At 44.5% G+C, this 22,440-nt stretch overlaps 1 protein-coding gene across 4 annotated transcripts in view; it reads left to right on the top strand.

Moving 5' to 3' along the window:
* Positions 1-22,440, top strand: part of osbp2b (oxysterol binding protein 2b) — a 44,670-nt gene extending 22,230 nt beyond the window's left edge. For 2 of the 4 annotated variants that reach the window (XM_081715083.1, XM_081715086.1), the window contains 12 exons: positions 8,024-8,274; positions 15,037-15,226; positions 15,907-16,030; positions 16,358-16,424; positions 16,777-16,929; positions 17,666-17,911; positions 18,227-18,347; positions 19,059-19,162; positions 19,313-19,408; positions 19,545-19,729; positions 20,073-20,293; positions 20,664-22,440. In XM_081715083.1, coding sequence (XP_081571209.1) covers positions 8,024-8,274; positions 15,037-15,226; positions 15,907-16,030; positions 16,358-16,424; positions 16,777-16,929; positions 17,666-17,911; positions 18,227-18,347; positions 19,059-19,162; positions 19,313-19,408; positions 19,545-19,729; positions 20,073-20,293; positions 20,664-20,806 — 1,901 coding nt within the window. In that variant the 3' untranslated portion in view covers positions 20,807-22,440. Of the gene's footprint in view, positions 1-1,311; positions 1,615-8,023; positions 8,275-15,036; positions 15,227-15,906; positions 16,031-16,357; positions 16,425-16,776; positions 16,930-17,665; positions 17,912-18,226; positions 18,348-19,058; positions 19,163-19,312; positions 19,409-19,544; positions 19,730-20,072; positions 20,294-20,663 lie in introns of those variants that run through there. The other 2 variants (XM_081715085.1, XM_081715084.1) reach the window with 2 other exon arrangements.

Raw genomic sequence — 22,440 nt, 5'->3', positions numbered from 1 at the left:
GGGCTTATCTGTGTGTTGGCCAGTGTTTCTAGTTACTGACAGCGAGGGGCTTACCTGTGTGTTGGTCAGTGTTTCTAGTTTCTGACAGCGAGGGGCTTATCTGTGTGTTGGCCAGTGTTTCTAGTTTCTGACAGCGAGGGGCTTATCTGTGTGTTGGCCAGTGTTTCTAGTTACTGACAGCGAGGCGCTTATCTGTGTGTGGGCCAGTGTTTCTAGTTTCTGACAGCGAGGGGCTTATCTGTGTGTTGGCCAGTGTTTCTAGTTACTGACAGCGAGGGGCTTATCTGTGTGTTGGCCAGTGTTTCTAGTTTCTGACAGCGAGGGGCTTATCTGTGTGTTGGCCAGTGTTTCTAGTTACTGACAGCGAGGGGCTTATCTGTGTGTTGGTCAGTGTTTCCAGTTACTAATGACTGCGTGCACACGTGCACAGACTACATGACCAGGCGTGTTTTTCCCAGTGATCGTTCCTGTCTTGACTCTCTCCTGCCGTGCTGGCAGCTTACAGTCTCATGTCCACCTCTCCTTCTTCTGTCCTGCTGTCTAAAGTCACAGCTGCACTCAGATCATTAGGTGACATTTCTCTGTTTTTGCTATTGAAATGTAATGGCTTTGTGAAAATAGATAGAAACTGATTCACAACTTATATTCCGAGACCAGTTTTGCAATATATTTTCTTTACAATGCAAGACTAGTTGGACGAGTGTTTTTGTGCTTAAAAATTTAATTGCAAGTTAATTTTAAAATATTAAGATTGTAATAATGTGAAGGCGTGTGTGTGTGTGTGTGTGTGTGTGTGTGTGTGTGTGTGTAAGCACATGTCTGGGTGTGAATGGAGTTAGACACAGACTGTAAAGCCAGTGGCAGCTAGGATGTCCTTGGTCCAGAGGCAAGAATTAGTGTGTGTCAGTAATTTCAACATATTGACCCTCTAGCAGCATATCCTCTGTAAGCAACACAGCCTAAGAATGAATCGTATTACGTGCACATTACAGAACCGTACTGACCTTGTCCTGCTTATAGTGGTCAGTGTACTGCAGGGGCTGCGAGGAGCTTCTGACGTCTCAGAGCGCCCTCATTACAATACCTCACTGAAGCGTGTGTGCGTGTGTTTGTGCGTGCGCATGTGTGTGTGTGTGTGTGTGTGTGTGTGTGTGTGTGTGTGTGTGTGTGTGTGTGTGTGTGTGTGCTGAATAAGGGGAATCACTGGTGCGGTTCTCCTTACCCACACTCCCCCGCCCAACATTCTCAACCAGCTGATGAAGCTGCCAGTGCACTTCCTATACTAAGCGCGCATGCGTGGTATGTGTGTGTGTGTTTGTGTGTGTGTGTGTGCGTGTGCGTGCGTGTGTGTGTGGTGCGGAGAGGAGAGGTGAGGAAGAGGTGTGATGAAGAGCGGAGGATGCTGGGAGCCAGACACGGTGCGTGCCTTATGCAGCTCTGGCTGCCTGCGTCGCCTTGGCAACACCCAACCCATATACCACGCGCACGCCAGCGGCCGAGGAAGAGGAGACCGAGCCTCGTCCTTATCCGCACACGCTCCGGCTCTAGTTCCAGCGCTGGTTCCAGTCCGCTCCAACTCATTCTGTCAGTTCTTCAGTTTCACCTGCCTCCGAGGTAGCGGCTTCCTCCTGTCCTCCTCTCATTCATTCTTTCTCTATTTCTTTCCATCTCTCTTTCTATCTTTGTCTCCGTTTAGTTCAGTTCAGTAGTCTTTACTGGCATTACTATATTTAGATACAGTACTGCCAGACCCTCATTGAAATGACCTCTCTCTCTCTCTCTTTCTCTCTCTCTCTCTCTCTCTCTCTCTCTGTCCTCGCTCTCTCTCTCTCCCCCCGCTGTTGTGTTCATCCTGCCGTGTTGTGTTTTCTCTCTTTCTCTCTCTCTCTCTCTGAGGTGTTGTGTTCTCTTTCTCTCTTTCTCTCTTCCTGAGGCTTTTTCTCTTTCCCCATCTCCGTCGCTCCCTCACACAAGTGTTTTGTGTGTGTGTGTGTGTGATTTGCAGCATCCCCTCACTTCCTCCTCACCCTACCATCATTTCATGGGTGTGACTGCTGTTTCTAGGCTCTGACTGAGGTGGACTCTAACTCATTACTCCCTAATGCGCTTGCTTTATACATCTAGCTTTCACTTTAATTTTCTTTATCTCTTCTGGCGTTCTAACCTGTTCCTTCTTAGTAGATTTCATCACATATATAATTGCTTGTCATTTCAATTAGCTGTTTCGAAATTTCGAAAGCTGTTGGCTTTTTTTTTAAACTTTGTTGAAAACTATGTATGTAAATGTATGCAAATAAGTGATAGAGCTGCTATCCATGGTGATCTGGTAATTGTGCAGTACTTCATTACAGAAATTAACCCAGACTAGGTTGTGGGCAAAAGTGTGTTTTTCTGGGTCACAAAGCCCTACTATTTAATTTATTACTAGTAAAGTATAAATGAAAAAAAATTTTAAGCATAAAGTTCTGTGTAGGTGTTGGCATGGAAATGCCACAGCACTGATATGTCATGTGTTCTTAGCTGGTCATGTGTCAATTAGGCTCTCAGTAGTGCAGTTAGAAATTTTTTACATAGTATAAATAAACTGCAGGAAGCATTTTGCCGGTCCCTCGTCCTTGGATGTTGCTGTGTGTCCCTGCCGCAGAACCCCTGACTCCTTACCATGAGTTGGCTACAAGCCGCCTGTAAAAGTTGGCTCTTAAAAACAAACGTACAACAGCAAGCCTAAATTTGCCCTGCGTTCACAGTGACAGGATCTGTTACAGCAGCAGTGTGACACTCGCAGTGAGTTGCTTTCTCTGAGATCCGGTGATGTGCAGTGATGGGAAGCATGGCGACCGTTGACTAAGGGAGCGGTCCAAAAGAATGCGCGTGGCAGGAAGTGGCATAAAGCTGACCAAAGCTGTACTTTATGCAGATGAGAAGTGAAGTGAGGTAGCAACAACCGATGGGCGTGAGAAGGGTGGGATTACAGTCTATATGTGCTCTCTACTTGCACTTAAATAATACTTTTAATTACTCAGCCTTATTTTTTATATCAGATGTTTGGTCCTTTCAAAGGTGGTGGATAAATACTTTTATAAATTGTATATCATTCCAATAGGTCTTTTCTTGCAAATATTTTTTGGTTAAATGCATGTACTGTCTGCATGTTAGCTAGGTAAGCTAGTTTATTGAGGCAGCCAATTTAGAGGGGAAGTGCAGAATCTGTGCTGCATTTTGCCTTCACGGAGTTAGTTATGAATACTCATGTAGCAGTTCAAGCACAGTACCTGTGAACACCCTATAAGAGTTCAGCCGCATTACCTGTGAACACTGTATAACAGCAAATATTCCACTATCATTACACATTCACAGGTAATGCGCTTGAAGTCATGTGACTGTAGATTAAAGTTGAACTAAAACATTTCAGCATGCGCTGCTTCATAGCACATGACAGCAGTGTGACAACCTTTCTAGACAATTGAGGGAAAATGCTTGTAAATACTGTATCTCTTTCTCATATGCTATGAATGAATTCAAATATTTGCACAGTGAGTGAAAGTGTCAGGTTGTGTTGTGAAGTACACCGCCTCTGATGACACTCGCAAGACTTGGCCATTGTGTATTTGTATAAGGAACTTCAGAACTGAGTCTGAGTGTTTGCTTTTCTGATGAAAACACACTTTACTTGTCCACTCTATAAACAGCATGTCACACACAACATAGTACATTGTCGACATTAGTCTTTGCAATGTTACCAATAAGGGCATGCATTATAAAGAAATAGCTGTAACATATAAGATACGCTGTGTGCTGTAGTATGTATACATTGCAAAGACAATTATTATAAGGTTAGACAGAGAAATACTAAATACTAACATGCACATAAAACACTATGTAACACATAAATAAACACTATTGCATTTAACACACAGATAAATACCCCTACAATAAAGTTTAGGCAAATAAACATTAATGCTCTAAGAAATAAGAATTTTTTTGTTGGGTGGAACATGCAGGCGGATTGCAGTGCTGGTATATCTCAGTGCAGGTGGATGGTGAATTGTATTTCTGCCCTTTTGACTCATAAACATTCAGCATGAAAACACAAGGCAGCCTGTCCAGCAGAAGACAGGCAACTTCAGCGTCACTCTGAAAAACATTTGTCCTTTATCAGCAGTTTTCATCAGGCCACACCAGTGTTCATCCTTGTTTTCTGCCATTTTCAGCATGAAAAGACAAGTTTATTTATAGAGCACTTCATACGCAGACCTTTGGATTATCAGATGGAGTTTGATCTTAGTACTGGGTTGTTGTTTTTTTTGTTGGTCCAAATTTAAAAATGGGAAAGGTACAAGGGAATGGGAATGTGAAGGGAATGGGAATGTGAAGGGAATGGGAATGTGAAGGGAATGGGAATGTGAAGGGGAATGTGTGATTCTAACTACTGGACCCAAACTGGTGCACCAAAACTGGTGCCAGTTGCAAATCATCTTTTACGTTTTTATAATGTTCATGTTTTATAATGTTTATAATGTTTTGGAGGGTGTGACCATTGTTTAGGCTTTATGTATTTCAGCCTCCTCTTGTGCTAAATGCTGGCTTTTACTTTCTTTTATTTATAGTAGTATTCATTTTATGGAATTTTACACTAAGATATATGATGTGAGGGTGTTTATTCTTTCGAATGTCTTCACTCTCTTTATGTCAACACAAATGTTAATGAGATACTAACATTCTTGCACCATCACTGCCAGATTTCACTCTGAGAGAGCAGGTTTCAGGACTAAACTAATTCATTTGTTTAAAAAAAAACAGCGCTTCAGTGAGTTCCCATCATTCACTTAAAGTGCTGATTCAAAGAGCTGGCACATCCAGTCTCCTTCTCCCTCTCCCTCCCTCTCTCCCTCCCTCTCTCCCTCCCTCTCTCCTTCTCCCCATTTCTCTTGTTCTTCCTCTCTATTGTGCCAGTAATTGTATGCCAGCTGCCTGTATGGATGAATAGGCAGGATAATATGAGTCATACTCAACATTTCTGCTCACATATTTTCTTACTAAAGATTTTTTTTCAATGATGCTACAAATAGATAGTGCTTATAATTGTCTGAGATGTTGTTTCTATGGCAACTATTTTCCCCATGTAACCTAGTGGTATGAATTTTGGTAGGAGGTGTCTGGGGTTGTTTGTGTCTGTGGATCACGTGTTGGATGTGGGTGTGCGTGTGTGTTCATGTGCAACTTCGTCTGTTCTTAATGTTATTTATGGAGGGCAGAATGAGTGAAACTTTTTTCAAAAAAAACCCCAAAAAACCCTGATGTGTACACACACACACACACACACACACACACACACACACACACACACATATATGCACACACAAAGACAGATATACAAACAAACATGCTCACATATACCTGCATACACAGTCTTGGGTCGATAAACATAAGTACTCTATCCGATGCCCACTGAGTTTAAATTGCTGTGGTGTACCTTACTGAAAAAGTAATTAAGTGTAGTAGCGTGTTTGACAGTAAGTGTTTGAGTGTGGTAGAGTGTGTTTGACAATAAGCGCTTGAGTGTGGTAGTCTTTTTGACAGTAAGTGTTTGAGTGTGGTAGAGTGTGTTTAACAGTAAGACATACATTGTGGTGTACCATATTTAAAAGCCTTTTTAAGGCTCAATGAAAACATCACAATTATTCAGGGAGGTCAGCCAACTCTACTCAACATCTATAAATTTTAGCCACACAGAAAAAGGTTGAGGGGTATGCCTGGCTGACTAAAGGTGCAGCATACATGCTACTTTTGTTTTTTGAATTGTGGTCGCATTTTTTTTATTTTTAGGAGCTGCATTTTGGAATCCAAATAATTCTTTAAGGTATTGCAAGAGGGGCTCCCCCTTTATGTACCACATGAGTTTGATATAGAGAACTGGAAAATGTCAGTGGCCTTAGCTACGTGCAGCGAAATGTCATCTAATTTTTGTTTCTGTTACAGGCAAAGAATATGCAGCAAAGGTTGTTTTAGATAGTAAATGTGTGAGTATGGTAGAATAAAAGTGTTTTAGATAGTAAATGTGGTAGAATAAGTATTAGACATTAAGCATTTGAATGTGGTAAAGTGTGTTTTAGACGGTAAACATTTGTGTTATATACGTAGTTTCTGTAAGAAGAAATTGAGTGACGATAAGCCTTTGAGTGTTTTAGACAGTATGCAAATGATTGGAATTGTGAGAAATGTGATAGGCAATGCATGTAAATTTGATAGCATGTGAAAAATAATTTGATAGTGAACAAATAAAAGCTTGATAGTGTGTGTAAAAAGCTTGACAGCAGCATGTGAGTATGACTGTGTGTAAGAGAGTTAGATGGTCATGGTTTCTGACTGGCTTATAACCTTGACATTTACATGAACGTTTATGGCATTTAGCAGATGCTCTTATCCAGTTAAAGTGACTTATTAAAGTGACTAGTTCACTACTCAGAAAAGTGTCCTTAGGTAGCACAAACTGGTTAGAGTCCAAACAAACCCTTAAGTGAGATACTGCCAGAGTCAGTGCTGAAACCCAGATTGAGAGAAACATCAGAATCTTGTGCTGTAGGATTATAGAGTACAAGGCAATTCCCAACTTCTGATTTGCTTATGGTGGTAAAGTGCCCCCACCCACCTTCAAAACCGTCGGTGGTTAAACAAAGTTATTTGACGCAGCAGCTATGGCTGTTATCCTGATGAGAACATACTTGCACGAGTGTGCACAGACATACACACACGCGTCTCTTATACAGCCCTGGTGTGCTCTGTTCCAGTTAAAGCCTGACTCCTCTCACAGTAGCTGCTCAGTTTGTCTTCACTTATCCACTGTCTCCTTTTTGCCATTATGTGAGATGTATTCACTCAACCAATGTTGTTTGTTTGTTTGTTGTTGTGCAGGATAAACAGTGAACTCATACCCGCTCTTCCTGATTCTTTTGCTGAGTATGTTGGTGGTGGGCAATGGTGTACAGTTTGTGTGTTCATGTCGGGTTTCTGTGGAATATTTCTAAACTTTGTGCAATTTTACTGGAGTAGATTTTTTTCTGTTCTCTCTTTTGAAATCTGTTGACTGCCCTTATGCCTATTTAATCAATGTGTGTGTGTGTGTGTGTGTGTGTCCCTGTGTGTGTGTGTGTGTCTGTGTGTGTGTGTCTGTGTGTGTCCCTGTGTGTGTGTGTGTGTGTGTCCCTGTGTGTGTGTGTCCCTGTGTGTGTGTATGTGCACATGTGTGTATTGTCTTGCTAGGACTGACATCACCTGCATTACCTTTGTCTGTCTGTTTGTCTGTCTGTCTGTCTGTTTGTCTGTCTGTCTGTCTGTCTGTCTGTCTGTCTGTCTGTCTGTTTGTCTGTCTGTCTGTCTCTCCCCCCATGTGTGTGAAATCTCTTCAGTAAATCGACACCTTCCTTTGTCAGCAGTCCTGTTCTTTAACAGAAGCATAATTTCACACCCACAGAAGAGATGGAGCAGAGTCATGGGTTTAGTTTCTCTAAGACACAGCTGTGTGAAGTTGTGCAACATGGCTGCAGCAGAAAGGCTACTCTGGGTCACAGAACATGTGCACATACGCACACACACACAGGGACACACACACACACACACACATACATGCACACACACACATATACACAATCTGTCAGTGGTAGGATTTAATGATTTGGCAACATTGTCTGGGTCAGGTGGAAAGAGAGAGATTTAGCAACCCTTGTGGAGTAGCACAAGAGAGGTTTTGAAAAGCCTCTCTAGAGGAGCACTAAAACAGTTTTTTTAGGGTAAAACAAGGAAGAGGACTTGGCAACCTCAGAGGGCTGTAGAACTGGGAAGGTTTAGAGCGATGTGTGCGCATATGTATGTGCGCGTATGTGTGTGTATCCTCCCTGTGCCTACCATATATATATATATATATATATATATATATATATATATATATATATATATATATATATAATTTTTTCTTCTTTACACCTATCATTTTCTATCTCTCTCTGTTTTCCATGCGTGTATGTAGATGACTCGGGAGAGGAGGAGCCAACATCCCGCTCGGACCGCAGTGAACTGCAGGGGGCGCTGAAGACCTTGGCGAGTAAGCTGGATGACCTGTGCACGTGCAACGACCTGATAGCGAAGCACGGAGCCGCGCTGCAGCGCTCGCTCAGTGAGCTCGAGGCCCTGCGTGTGCTCGTGGAGGGCGGGGAGAAGATCAAGGCTGTGAACGAGAGAGCCACGCTTTTCCGCATCACGTCCAATGCTATGATCAATGTGAGTAACTCACCTGTACAGCACTGCGGAGTAACACACCTGTCTAAACCCACAGCACTGTGTAGACAGAGTAACACACCTGTCTGAACTCACTGCACAACAACGCCAGAGTAACACACCTGTCTGAACCCACCACACTTTGCAGTTCATATCTCCTCTGATATGGTGAGCTACACACTGACCAAATAAACTTCCTGGATTCTTTAGCCCCAGACCTGCAGCAGTGCACCCTGGTTGATCAGTCAGATCTATCAATTAGTCAGTTGATCAGTCAGCCAGCTGATCAGTCAGTTGATCAGTCAGTTGATCAATCAAGCTTGAGCCAGTAGTGTCGTAGGTGGGTGTCTGACCTTTGGTGATGAGCTACGTGGTTGCACCTTCCTACCGTAGCAATGTGAAGGTAGTTTGGGAGTTTGACTGTGGGATGGATTCTAGGTTCTGGGAATTCTTCATCTCCTCATGCCCAGTTCACACTGCACAAGTTTAGCCCTGATTTTCCGCCCCACAAAAAGCAACAGACGGGGGGGGCTGTATCTTTAGATTATATTCAAAAAATGTAATTCTATTATTTTTCAGAGAAAACAGCAATAATCTCGTGGCAAGGTGTCATGTAATTCTCTGTGTCATGCCTTTCCTGATAAAACGTAGTTTGGGTGCCAGAAAGACTGGCTGGACAATGAAATATCTTGTGTGTTACCCCCTGTTACCCCCTGCCGAGAAGCCGTGCAGTGTGCAAACCACAACGACTTAAAGAATCTTGATTACAAGATAGCAAGTTGTGTAATGTTAACAGTACAGCGATCTGACTACTTTGAAAGTCGTGTAGTGTGTCCGTGGCTTAATGCATTGTGGGGCTCCAGCCAATGCCGTGACTAATACCGAGGGAGATTTTAGTGGCTGTAGTTTTGCTCCTCTGATTAATGCCACAGTTTCCGTTTAAAATGGCGATGCTGGATTAATCTGATTAGCGTTTCTTATTAGAGACTGATGGAGGTTGAGGTGGTTATTAATGTAAGCAGAATGCTTTGGTCACTTTGGTATAGTTGTGCTTGGTGTAAAGGTGGAGTGGGTTTTCCGTCAGGCCACTGCTGTGAAGGGTGTCTGTGTGGTTAAGCTCCAACTGGATCCCCTTCTTGCGATGAGCACCTGGAATTATCTGATGTTCTGAAAGATGGGGATTGCCATCACTCTGTGTTTTTGTGTGAGACAGAAGGAGTGGATGGAAGTCAGAGGTGTGTGTGTGTGTGTGTGTGTGTGTGTGGGTGGGTGTGTGAGAGAGAGAGAGAGAGAGAGAGAGAGAGAGAGAGAGAGAGAGAGAGAGAGAGATGATCTGCTCTGAGCAGAAGTCTCCACCAGCCATAAGAAACAGATTCTCTTCTGAGCTTCTCTACAAGCAAATGTGTTTTTCTATGTAATGATGCACCAGACAAATCCACTTCAAATAAGAATATAATTCAATTTCTAAATAATTTATAATTACTGTTTTTATTTTGCTCTTGCATTATCCAGTAATCTACTACTCTGATGGCCCCAGATATCACGAGGACACTGCTAGCACAGTCTTGTCATATAAAGCCCACCTCCTCTCTCTTTAAGACCCTGCACACTGTGTAGATGATTAATAGTACTTGTACAGTTGAGCTGGGCAGAGTTAGATAGCTATATATTTTAGGGAATTGGGGAATATATTGAGGGATTTATATATTTAGGGGATTGGGGAATATATTGTCATTTTTCTATGTAATCTGTGTTGTATTTATTGTGTTATTTGGTTATGTATTTACCTGTACTGCGACTACAGATAAAAACGAGCTGGTTAGCCAACTCTGGTGCAAAACACTTATTATTTCTTTTTTTAAATGTTTTGTACAAACTAAACATGTGCACATGTGAAATCTAAATTAAACATGAAATCACATCTGGGTGTGCCATTAGTAATGTACGTACTGAATTGTTCTGTCAGAAACATCATTTAGTCCTTACCCTAATGGTGGATTTTTAGCCAAGTCATAGAGGACTGGTGCCAGTCCAAGACTTGCTTTCAGCCCCCTGATCTTTTTCACATTCTGTGTTATACCTTGGAATAAACATTTTCCAGTCGAAAACTGGGATAACTAGGTTGTTTACCGTTAGACTAACACATACAATTCAACAATTTCATTGTGAAAAATACTTTATTTCGACACTATAACTTGACTTCACATTTCAGTACTATGGCTATTTTGTGTAGATTTATGACGTATATTTCAAGTTCATTTAAATTCCAGGTTGTAGCATATCAAAACTGAAATAGTTCAAGGGTGTGACTTATATACTCTTATACAGCACTGTACAGACACAGTAACACACCTGTCTAAACCCACCACCCTCTATATACCCTTATACAGCACTGTACAGACACAGTAACACACCTGTCTAAACCCACCACCCTCTATATACCCTTATACAGCACTGTACAGACACAGTAACACACCTGTCTAAACCCACCACCCTCTATATACCCTTATACAGCACTGTACAGACACAGTAACACACCTGTCTAAACCCACCACCCTCTATATACCCTTATACAGCACTGTACAGACACAGTAACACACCTGTCTAAACCCACCACCCTCTATATACCCTTATACAGCACTGTACAGATACAGTAACACACCTGTCTAAACCCACCACCCTCTATATACCCTTATACAGCACTGTACAGACACAATAACACACCTGTCTAAACCCACCACCCTCTATATACCCTTATACAGCACTGTACAGACACAGTAACACACCTGTCTAAACCCACCACCCTCTATATACCCTTATACAGCACTGTACAGACACAGTAACACACCTGTCTAAACCCACCACCCTCTATATACCCTTATACAGCACTGTACAGACACAGTAACACACCTGTCTAAACCCACCACCCTCTATATACCCTTATACAACACTGTACAGACACAGTAACACACCTGTCTAAACCCACCACCCTCTATATACCCTTATACAGCACTGTACAGACACAGTAACACACCTGTCTAAACCCACCACCCTCTATATACCCTTATACAGCACTGTACAGACACAGTAACACACCCGTCTAAACCCACCACCCTCTATATACCCTTATACAGCACTGTACAGACACAGTAACACACCTGTCTAAACCCACCACCCTCTATATACCCTTATACAGCACTGTACAGACACAGTAACACACCCGTCTAAACCCACCACCCTCTATATACCCTTATACAGCACTGTACAGACACAGTAACACACCCGTCTAAACCCACCACCCTCTATATACCCTTATACAGCACTGTACAGACACAGTAACACACCCGTCTAAACCCACCACCCTCTATATACCCTTATACAGCACTGTACAGACACAGTAACACACCCGTCTAAACCCACCACCCTCTATATACCCTTATACAGCACTGTACAGACACAGTAACACACCCGTCTAAACCCACCACCCTCTATATACCCTTATACAGCACTGTACAGACACAGTAACACACCCGTCTAAACCCACCACCCTCTATATACAGCACTGTACAGACACAGTAACACACCCGTCTAAACCCACCACCCTCTATATACAGCACTGTACAGACACAGTAACACACCCGTCTAAACCCACCACCCTCTATATACCCTTATACAGCACTGTACAGACACAGTAACACACCCGTCTAAACCCACCACCCTCTATATACCCTTATACAGCACTGTACAGACACAGTAACACACCCGTCTAAACCCACCACCCTCTATATACCCTTATACAGCACTGTACAGACACAGTAACACACCCGTCTAAACCCACCACCCTCTATATACCCTTATACAGCACTGTACAGACACAGTAACACACCCGTCTAAACCCACCACCCTCTATATACCCTTATACAGCACTGTACAGACACAGTAACACACCCGTCTAAACCCACCACCCTCTATATACCCTTATACAGCACTGTACAGACACAGTAACACACCCGTCTAAACCCACCACCCTCTATATACCCTTATACAGCACTGTACAGACACAGTAACACACCCGTCTAAACCCACCACCCTCTATATACCCTTATACAGCACTGTACAGACACAGTAACACACCCGTCTAAACCCACCACCCTCTATATACCCTTATACAGCACTGTACAGACACAGTAACACACCCGTCTAAACCCACCACCCTCTATATACCCTTATACAGCACTGTACAGACACAGTAACACACCCGTCTAAACCCACCACCCTCTATATACCCTTATACAGCACTGTACAGACACAGTAACACACCCGTCTAAACCCACCACCCTCTATATACCCTTATACAGCACTGTACAGACACAGTAACACACCCGTCTAAACCCACCACCCTCTATATACCCTTATACAGCACTGTACAGACACAGTAACACACCCGTCTAAACCCACCACCCTCTATATACCCTTATACAGCACTGTACAGACACAGTAACACACCCGTCTAAACCCACCACCCTCTATATACCCTTATACAGCACTGTACAGACACAGTAACACACCTGTCTACACACACAACATTCTGATATACTCTTATATGGATTTTATACTGAAGAAAGGGAACTGGAATTGGATTAGGGCTCGCGGGTTGGAACTTGCCGCAGGCCGACGCTATAAGCTCGGTGTCTGAAGCGGAGTGGAGAGACGGGATAAGTGCATGCTGTGTTTGTGAGTCCGTGGGCTGGAATATGATACCCCATCCCAGAGTTACTCAGATTGGTAGAGTGATTACTGTAATTATTATGTCATCTTTCTCAGAACGTTTTAGAACGTCACACTTTGTGAGCTTTACAGACATGCATATTATTGTGACTCAGTGATTGGTCAGTGTACTCCCAGTGCACTTAATAGAGATGACTGGGCCATGAAAAATAGCAATTGCACAATTGCACATAACTAATTACAGACACCAAAGACACCAAAGTAAGAGATTCATGTACTGTCAGTTTTTCAGATCTAAAATAGCCCCTGTACACACGTTGTGCACGCACACACACACACACACACACACACACACACACACACACACACACACACACACACACACACACACACATACACACATACTTACTTCCTTTATCTGCTGTGAAGTCACGAGCAGTCTGGCTCTCATTTGTATTTCTCAGCAGTAAAATGTGGAAGAAGGTGTTTGAGCATTTGATTGCATGTGAGTTCACAGTGACCATAACTCTCATGTGCTACTAACATTCCACTGACTGCTGAAGAAACCCTGCAGCCCTCAGCATATCAATGCAGAAGGTTAGTTGAGCTTAGGGGCTTTGGGTGAGTGAGTCATTTGTTGCATTGTTTTCTTTATAATCCCTTTGTTAAATGCTTACAATAATATTTAGTATTTTACAATTATTATTTGCATTTAAAAATAATTAAGAATAAATTATACTTTCACTCAGGAATTGCTGTCATTCTGTAAGCTCTCTTCATTAGTTATGTGAAAACACATAACTGAAATGTGTGTGTCAGTGCAGAAATTAAAAGTAATTTTAAGGCTTTTGTGGGTTTGCTTTGCATCAGTTCGTATGGTTTGGTAATTGTAATTGTGTCCAGTCTGCAGAATTAAACCTGAAATGATTATAGTCAGGATTTGTGTTAACCTGAATCACCACCACCAGGATGTTAGCAGGGTGATGGGGAAGGATGGGGTGGAGTCTGACCTGGACGTCGGTTAGAGACCGAACGAGGCGGAAGGCTGGGATGTGAAATGAAGAGAGCATGTAAAAAATGGACCTCCTAAAAGAACCAGTACATGTGTAGACAGTGCTGGTTGTGGTACAGACTGTATGTGTGCAGGCAGGCCAGCCGTGACTGTTCTGTAGTGTACAGAGGTCAGAGCGCATCGCTAACACCAGCACATGTGGCCAAACCGATGCTGAACTGTGGTTTTCAGCATGCTGTGACCCAGAGTAACCTCAGCAACTCGATTGCTCAATTCTGTGAGTGAGTCTGTGTGTGAGTGAGGGAGTGTCTGCGTGGTGAAACCAACTGTAACCTCTGTACTATAGCTAAACTGCATAAACAAAGCCACAAATACGGTTATTTCTTGCGTGTGCCTTGCATGTTGGTGTGTGTGTGTGTGTGTGTGTGTGTGTGTGTGTGTGTGTGTGTGTGTGCGTGTGTGTGTGTGTGTGTGTGTATGATGACCTTGTCATCAAATGAATGAATCTGTGCACTTCTGCTTCCATGCGCTCGTCCGTCTGCTGCTCCGGTGATCAGCCCTGCAGTAGAAACACTGCTGATGGAACAGCAGGACAGAGTACAACATACAATCACCATCCACGTTAGAATGTCAGAGGAAGCTCTACGCTCGATGTCCGTGTGCATGCGAGCGTGTGCGAGCACTCTTGCGTGCTTCTAGAAGAAAAGTGACAGACCTAAGTAAAGGATATTACACTGTTAACCTTAAGAAGAGAAAAGCACTAAGGAGGGTGCATACCAGGAGTTCCTCCCTAGATTATCCCAAGGGAACCGTAGGTCTGAACTGTAGGTCTGGTTGTGTTGCATGACGTGCCTGTATTACGGAGTCTTGGTTGGGAGCCAGTCTTGTTCAAAGACTTCAGTTCACAGAGCCTCACACTAGTCCCGCTCACACTCACACTAGTGTCTCGCACTCCGACATTACTCACGCTCGCGCCCTCATCGCCTCCCTGCTCTCGGATGACAGCCCGTGTTCCCTCTCCTCAGGCATGCCGTGATTTCCTGCAGCTGGCCGAGAGTCACAGCCGGCGCTGGCAGCGGGTCCTGCAGCACGAGCGTGACCAGCGCACACACCTGGAGGAGACCATAGAGCAGCTGGCCAAGCAGCACAACAACCTCGAGAGGGCGTGGAGGAAGGCTCCCTCCCTCGCGCCCGACACACCCTCCGCTCACACGGGTGAGCCGCGCCTCCCTGGGCAAGCTGCCTCTTGACCGTTTTGTGACACCCTCTCGTCAAACAGCGTATATATTTTTCTGATCGTCTTCAGCGTGTCAGTTGGCGGGTGGTCATGAATAATATTTTTAGCCTTTCTCCTCTCTCCCTCCCGCCTTCCCTCCCTTTCTCTCTCTCTCTCTCTCTCTCTCTCTCTCTCATTTTCTTTCTGTGTGGCAGTTTGGAAAATCTCTGTTCTCCAGGGTTTCCCATTTGGAACCATGGAATAGTCCTGCACTGTAGCTTTAATGTGTGTTCACTGTTTTTCTTGCTTCAACAAGCTTCTTCGGCCAGAGGCCTCGTTTCCTCGTAGTTGAGTTGAGTGACCTGAGTGAGTTGTGTGGGACCAGTGAAAACACTGTAATGTGTAATGTAGGAGCAGGACTGGGAAACAACCTTCTGATGTTTCTCAGTGTTTCTGAATGTTCTGTAGTGTTTGGGTTGTAGTGTAGTGTTTGGATTGTAATGTAGTGTTTGGGTTGCAATGTAGTGTTTGGGTTGGGTTGTACTGTAGTGCAGTGTTTAGGTTGTACTGTAGTGTTTAGGTTGTACTGTAGTGTTTTGGTGGTAATGTAGTGTTTGGGTTGTGGTGTAATGCAGTGTTTGGGTTGTACTGTAGTGTTTGAGTTGTGTGCTCTCTGCAGTAGTGAGTGTGCAGTCCAGTAAAGAGGATCCCAGTGATGAAGACGAGGGTACGGAATATTTTGATGCCATGGAAGATTCACCTGCCTTTATCACAGTGACAGCTACAGAACCCTCACAGCACAGGTCAGCAATCTTACACACACACACACACACACACACACACACACACACACACACACACACACACACACACACACACACACACACACGTCTCATCTATTCACATGCATGTGTTGACTGTCTATGCTTACATCAGCACCAGTGAGACCTAGGTTATGCTTAACTTTAACACCACAATTCCCTTCTTGTCCTGTAGAGGGTGCAACTTAATTTTTTTACTACATTTGGCTGCTGCCTCCTTGGGGTCACCACAGAGGATCAAGTCCTGTGTGTGTGTGTGTGTGTGTGTGTGTGTGTGTGTGTGTGTGTGTGTGTGTGTGTGCCTTGCAGGCATTCTCAGAGTAATCTAAGTGGTGCCAGTAGTGGACACCCCAGTGACTGGAACCTAGACGATCATGTAAGTGTCAAAGCTACCCTTTACTGCTGATCTGAGACCAGTTTAGCAGTAATTGCTCATAATCCCAGGGATGTGGGATTGGTTATCTAGATTTCAGTACTGTATTCAGGAAGGGCAGATTCATACTTAGAGAGGTAGATGGTGTTTAATGTTCGTACTGATACCTACCGATGTGCGGCTTAGCTAGAGGGAAGCAAGCATGGAATGATCTCTCCCTCTCTCTCCCTCTCTCTCTCTCTCACACACACACACACACACACACACACACACACACATTGATAACATTGATATTCTAACTTCTAATCCTGTCCTTCTGTTGTCTGTTCTTTATTTCGCCATCCCTCATCCTTAGTCCACTCTGAGTTATAATAATATGACAGGAAAGGAGGTGCAGTCATGCAGGAAGAGGAGGAGCCAAATCCCGTCCAAGCCCAACTATTCGCTGAACCTGTGGAGCATCATGAAGAACTGTATCGGAAAAGAACTCTCCAAGATTCCCATGCCTGTGAGAACGCACACATTTTACACACACAAACACACACACCCCGTCACATTGTACACATACATACACACACACACATACACACACACACACACACACACACACACACACACACACACACTCACACGCGCACACACACGCACCCCCCGCCACATTACACACATACACAGAAACACATACACATGCACTCTGCCACATTACAGACACACACACACACAGCCCACCACGTTACACATGCACACACACACACACACACACACACACACACACGCACACACCCACTCACACCCCGCCACGTTACACACACACACACACACACCCACTCACACCCCACCATGTTACACACATATACACACACCTTGCCCCATTACACACATACAGACACCTTACACAGATACACACACTCTGCATTGTTACACACATACATGGATCTCACTGGTACACACATACACACACCTGCCTAGAATGAGGAAGAAAAGCATATTTCAGAGTCTCTCTCCCTCCCTCCCTCCCTCTCTCCCTCTCTCCCTCCCTCCCTCCCTCCCTCCCTCCCTCCCTCCCTCCCTCTCTCCCTCCCTCCCTCCCTCTCTCTCTCTCTCCCTCCCTCCCTCTCTCTCCCTCCCTCTCTCCCTCTCTCCCTCCCTCTCTCCCTCTCTCCCTCCCTCCCTCCCTCTCTTCCTCTCTCCCTCCCTCCCTCCCTCCCTCTCTCCCTCTCTCCCTCTCTCTCCCCCTCTCCCAGGTAAACTTTAATGAGCCGCTGTCTATGCTGCAGCGTCTGACTGAGGACCTGGAGTACAGCGATCTCCTGGACAAGGCAGCCGGCTGTGAGAGCTCGCTGGAGCAGATATGTCTGGTGGCGGCCTTCTCTGTGTCTTCGTACTCCACCACGGTGCACCGCACGGCCAAGCCCTTCAACCCGCTGCTGGGAGAGACATTCGAGCTGGACCGCCTGGACGAGTGCGGCTACCGCTCACTCTGCGAGCAGGTTACTGAGCACACACCTGCTCTGCCGTGCCAGCTTCAACAGGCACACAGTGCCCCCCCCCGTGGCGTCTCTTCATTTGTCTCTATGGTTTGATCAAGGATCAGTAGTAAAATTGAAGTTGAAGTTTGAGTTTAATTGGAGTTCAATTTGAGTTAAAGTTAAAGGTGAATTAAAGCTTCAGTAGTGGTTACCGTGTAAGTGATGTCATTTATGTAATAGCTACGTAATATTGCTTTGGTGATGTTTTTGTATTTATTTTAGAATGCTTTATGTTATATTAAAGAACATGACAGGTAACATTTGGCTGCTCTACAGGTGAGTCACCATCCTCCAGCGGCTGCCCATCACGTGATGTCACAGAGAGGCTGGACCCTGTGGCAGGAAATCACCATCGCTAGCAAGTTCCGGGGCAAATACCTGTCCATCATGCCCCTGGGTGAGAGCTAGAATGCCCTCCGCCACACAGGCTGGACGGCATGCTTTAGGCAGTCAGCATGTGTTTAGTTTTTAGTGGTACACAGTGTGTGTTCAGTGTTTAGTGTTACACATAATGTGTTCAGCATTTACCGGTACACGGCATGTGTTTGGTGTTTAGTGCTACACGGCATGTGTTCGGTATTTACGGGTACACGGCGTGTGTTTGGTGTTCAGCGCTACACGGCATGTGTTCGGTATTTACCGGTACACGGCGTGTGTTTGGTGTTTAGTGCTACACGGCATGCGTTCAGTATTTACCGGTACACGGCGTGTGTTTGGTGTTTAGTGCTACACGGCATGCGTTCGGTATTTACCGGTACACGGCGTGTGTTTGGTGTTTAGCGCTACACGGCATGCGTTCAGTATTTACCGGTACACGGCGTGTGTTTGGTGTTTAAAGCGCAGGCAGACCCTCTTGCGCTACCAGTCCCACTCCCAGTCTGGCTTTCATGTGTGAAACACCACACACCTCTCATGGGCCTTTTCACTCACCAGTTCAGTTAACTGTTGCTTTGACTGAGGCCTTACGACTGTGTTTGTTTTATTTGAGAACATTTCATTCGTGAAAACAAAAGAAATTATAAGTACAATAAAATAAAATAAATAACTCGATTTAAAAAAAAAGGTTTGCTGTTTTGTCATCTCCACACCACCCCCTGGGTCTCTGTAGGTACCATTCATCTTCAGTTCCACAGAAGTGGGAACCACTATGTGTGGCGTAAGGTGACTTCAACCGTGCACAACATTATCGTGGGCAAGTTGTGGATCGACCAGGTGTGTTCCCTCTCCTCACTACCATGCTGGTAAACTACAACTTATCACCGAGTCACACTTCTGTAAAACTGTAAGACTTTTTATATATTCTACAAAATCCATTTCAGCATGACTGTTTGAATGTTTGTGTTGTTTCTCTCTCTTCCTCAGTCAGGGGACATTGACATCATAAACCACACTACCAAAGAGACGTGTCAGCTAAAATTTTATCCCTATAGCTACTTCTCCAGGGAGGTCCCGCGTAAGGTGAGGTCACCCTGAATCGCAGCGGTGTGTGGCTGAGCTGAGTACCAGTAAAACAATCGGGCAATTTTGCCATTTATTTTATTGGTCTAAAATTCTTGCGTTTCTTGTCTTTCTCTGTCTCCATGGCATCGTCTAGGTGACGGGCGTGGTGGCAGACGGTGAGGGCCAGGCACACTACATCCTGTCGGGCACATGGGACGAGAGGATGGAGAGTGCAAAGATCGTCCAGAGGAACCGTGGCAACAGCGGCACAGAGGGCAAGCAGAAAACGATCTACCAAACGCTCGCTCCTAGACTGTTGTGGAAGAAATGCCCACTCCCGTACGCACGGAGATGTGAAAACGCGCACGCACACACACACACACACACACACACACACACACACACACACACACACACACACACACAGCGTTCCTCAGCTCTTTTTAAAAAGCTCTGCTGTTTCTTTGCAGAATGACTAGAAATATATACCACACAATTATGTTTTCACAAGCAAACATGACTTATCATTTCATCTCTCGCTTTTGCTTCATCTTTCTCCTTCTACTCTTCTACACCTTTTCATTTCTCCCCATTTCTCTCACCTCTTTCTTGCCATCCCTTTTTCTCTCCCTTTCCATCCTCCGCCCCGCACCCACCCCCTCCGTCTCTCCCCGCCTCTCAGAGAAAACGCCGAGAACATGTACTACTTCTCGTCCCTGGCTCTGTCGCTGAACGAGGAGGAGGTGGGAGTTAGCTTGACGGACAGCCGGCGGCGGCCCGATCAGCGAATGATGGAGGAAGGCCGCTGGGACGAGGCCAACGCGGAGAAACAGAGACTTGAGGAGAAACAGAGGGCTGTGAGGAGGAGGAGGGAGGCTGAAGCCTCTAAAGCTCTTGATGAAGGTGAAAGAGAGGATAGGAAGGAAGGAGACAGAGGGAGAGAGAAAGAGAAGATAACCGGGCAGAGAGACTCCCCACAATGCAAAGTGTTCTAGCTAATTATATATGCCTAAGGGAACTCACCAGCTATTGCCCAGACCCTAATGAACTACCCTAATGAACTACCCTAATGAACTACCCTAATGCCCAGATAGACAGTCCCTAATGATTAAGCTCCAACAACCAGACCCTATCAACCAAACGGGTCATGAGTTGAACTGAGTGTGTTGGTAGAGGGTTAACACTAACAATGCTCTGTGTGTGTGTGTGTGTGTGTGTGTGTGTGTGTGTGTGTGTGTGTGTGTGTGTGTGTGTGCGTGTCACTCTGCTGCAGGGCGGAGCTATGAAGGCTACCACCCGCTGTGGTTCCACCAGAGGACAGATCCTGTTACTGGGGAAACAAGCTTTGTATATAAAGGGGCTTACTGGGAGGCTAAGGAGAGGCAAGACTGGAGCATGTGCCCTGACATCTTCTAAACGGCTTTTACTGAACCCAGAAGGACAACACAAAGTGAAACAAAAAAAGGTGGAGATTTTCCCTGACACTCACAGGGGTGTAAAGCCACACCTCAGGAGACTACAGCTACCAGAGAACGTCACGTGTGTCCATGTTTTTGTGCTCCTGAATGCACGCCCTATCCCATACTCTCCTAACAGCTGTGTGTTTGTGTGTCTGTGTGTGTGTGTGCACGCGCAGGAGTGAAGTACACACATCTACCAAACCCAAATCCCAAATCAGGTGCTCTTTCTTCTATAGCCTTCTGAAAGCACTCCTCTCCTTCTGGCCTGTCTTCCTCTCTCTCTCTCTTTCTCTCTCTCTCTCTCTTTCTGTCAGACCATCCCCTTACACCACCTCTTCCTCTTTGCCTCTCCCTATACTGGAAGATACTGGAAGAACTCCAATAGGATAGCGATCCCAGTTAGCACTTGTGCATTACTGGGAAAAATCTAAATCGGTCATTACAATTTGTGCAGTTGATATGGTCGCATATAGGCTGTTCTGTCTTTAGAATGTGTATATTGAGACTAACATCTTTTTTATGTACTTTACATATTTAATACACCAGGTATCTCAATGGAAAGTCCAAACCTGCAGACATTTAAGCTGTTAGAGAGAGTGAGACACACACTAGCACTCTGAGATGAGCAGCACAAGGCCATAGAGCTCTGTGCACGTATCATACATCACAAAAGAGAGACATTTCCAGCCCCCCCCCCCCCAAAAAAAAAAATCTATAACAAAAACTCTTCTAACAGGTTCATTCTGATATGGGGAGATCAGTCTTCTGGTACTTAACGACATTCTACAGTTTTCTCTTCTGTGTGATTGTAGCAGGAAAATCAACTGAATTGAACATCCCACCACCGGGTGGCGGTACTGCACATCTGCCCTTATTGAGGAGCTGAAATAAGAAACATGCAGGACTCAAGTTTGTCTGTTTTTTTCTGTGATGTTACCATGTTTCCCCTTTGAAGACATCTGTGCCTATAAACATCTTCCAACATGGCTATCGTGCTCCACACTCATCTCAACTACCTTTGGAAATACTCAGATTAAATAGTATTTAAAAAAACATACTACAGCCAAAAAGACAAAACAGGATCTTTGTGTGTCTGGAAACGTCTGAGTGAACTACAGTACATGTTCCCTCGTTTAAACACCTCCCGTATCTCAGTACTGATGGCCTGGGGTAAAATGTTCTTTTTCTGTGTCTGAAGCACATAATCTTGTAGGGTTTAAGGCTGAAGTCTGCACTGTGTAGGTGTTGTATGACCCAAAACTTCGAATCTATGTTTTCTAATTGCTGTCAAGAATGTAGGTATACAGGGTATAACCTTACCACCCATCTGGACACTTGTGTGGCTATTTTGTAATAACAAAGGTAACCAGAAAAGTTATATAGTTATAATTAACTGAAGAGATGTGTAATAACTCTAATTTACACTGTTTTGCTCAAATCTGGAGTTTTCAGGACATAATCAGACATTTCATGTAAAGTAAATGTCCTCTTATCCAAGTTCGAGCTAGATGGAGGTTTTAATTTTTGACAAGCATCAGTAGTTTGATTTGAAATTTTAATATTTTATATTAAAAGCTATTTGCTCACACA

The sequence above is a fragment of the Electrophorus electricus genome, chromosome 5 (assembly GCF_041902795.1).
Source record: "Electrophorus electricus isolate QZ-2024a chromosome 5, ASM4190279v1, whole genome shotgun sequence".
Lineage (NCBI taxonomy): Eukaryota > Metazoa > Chordata > Actinopteri > Gymnotiformes > Gymnotidae > Electrophorus > Electrophorus electricus.
Note: the sequence above shows the minus strand (reverse complement) of the source record. Positions and strands in the feature narration are given on the sequence as shown.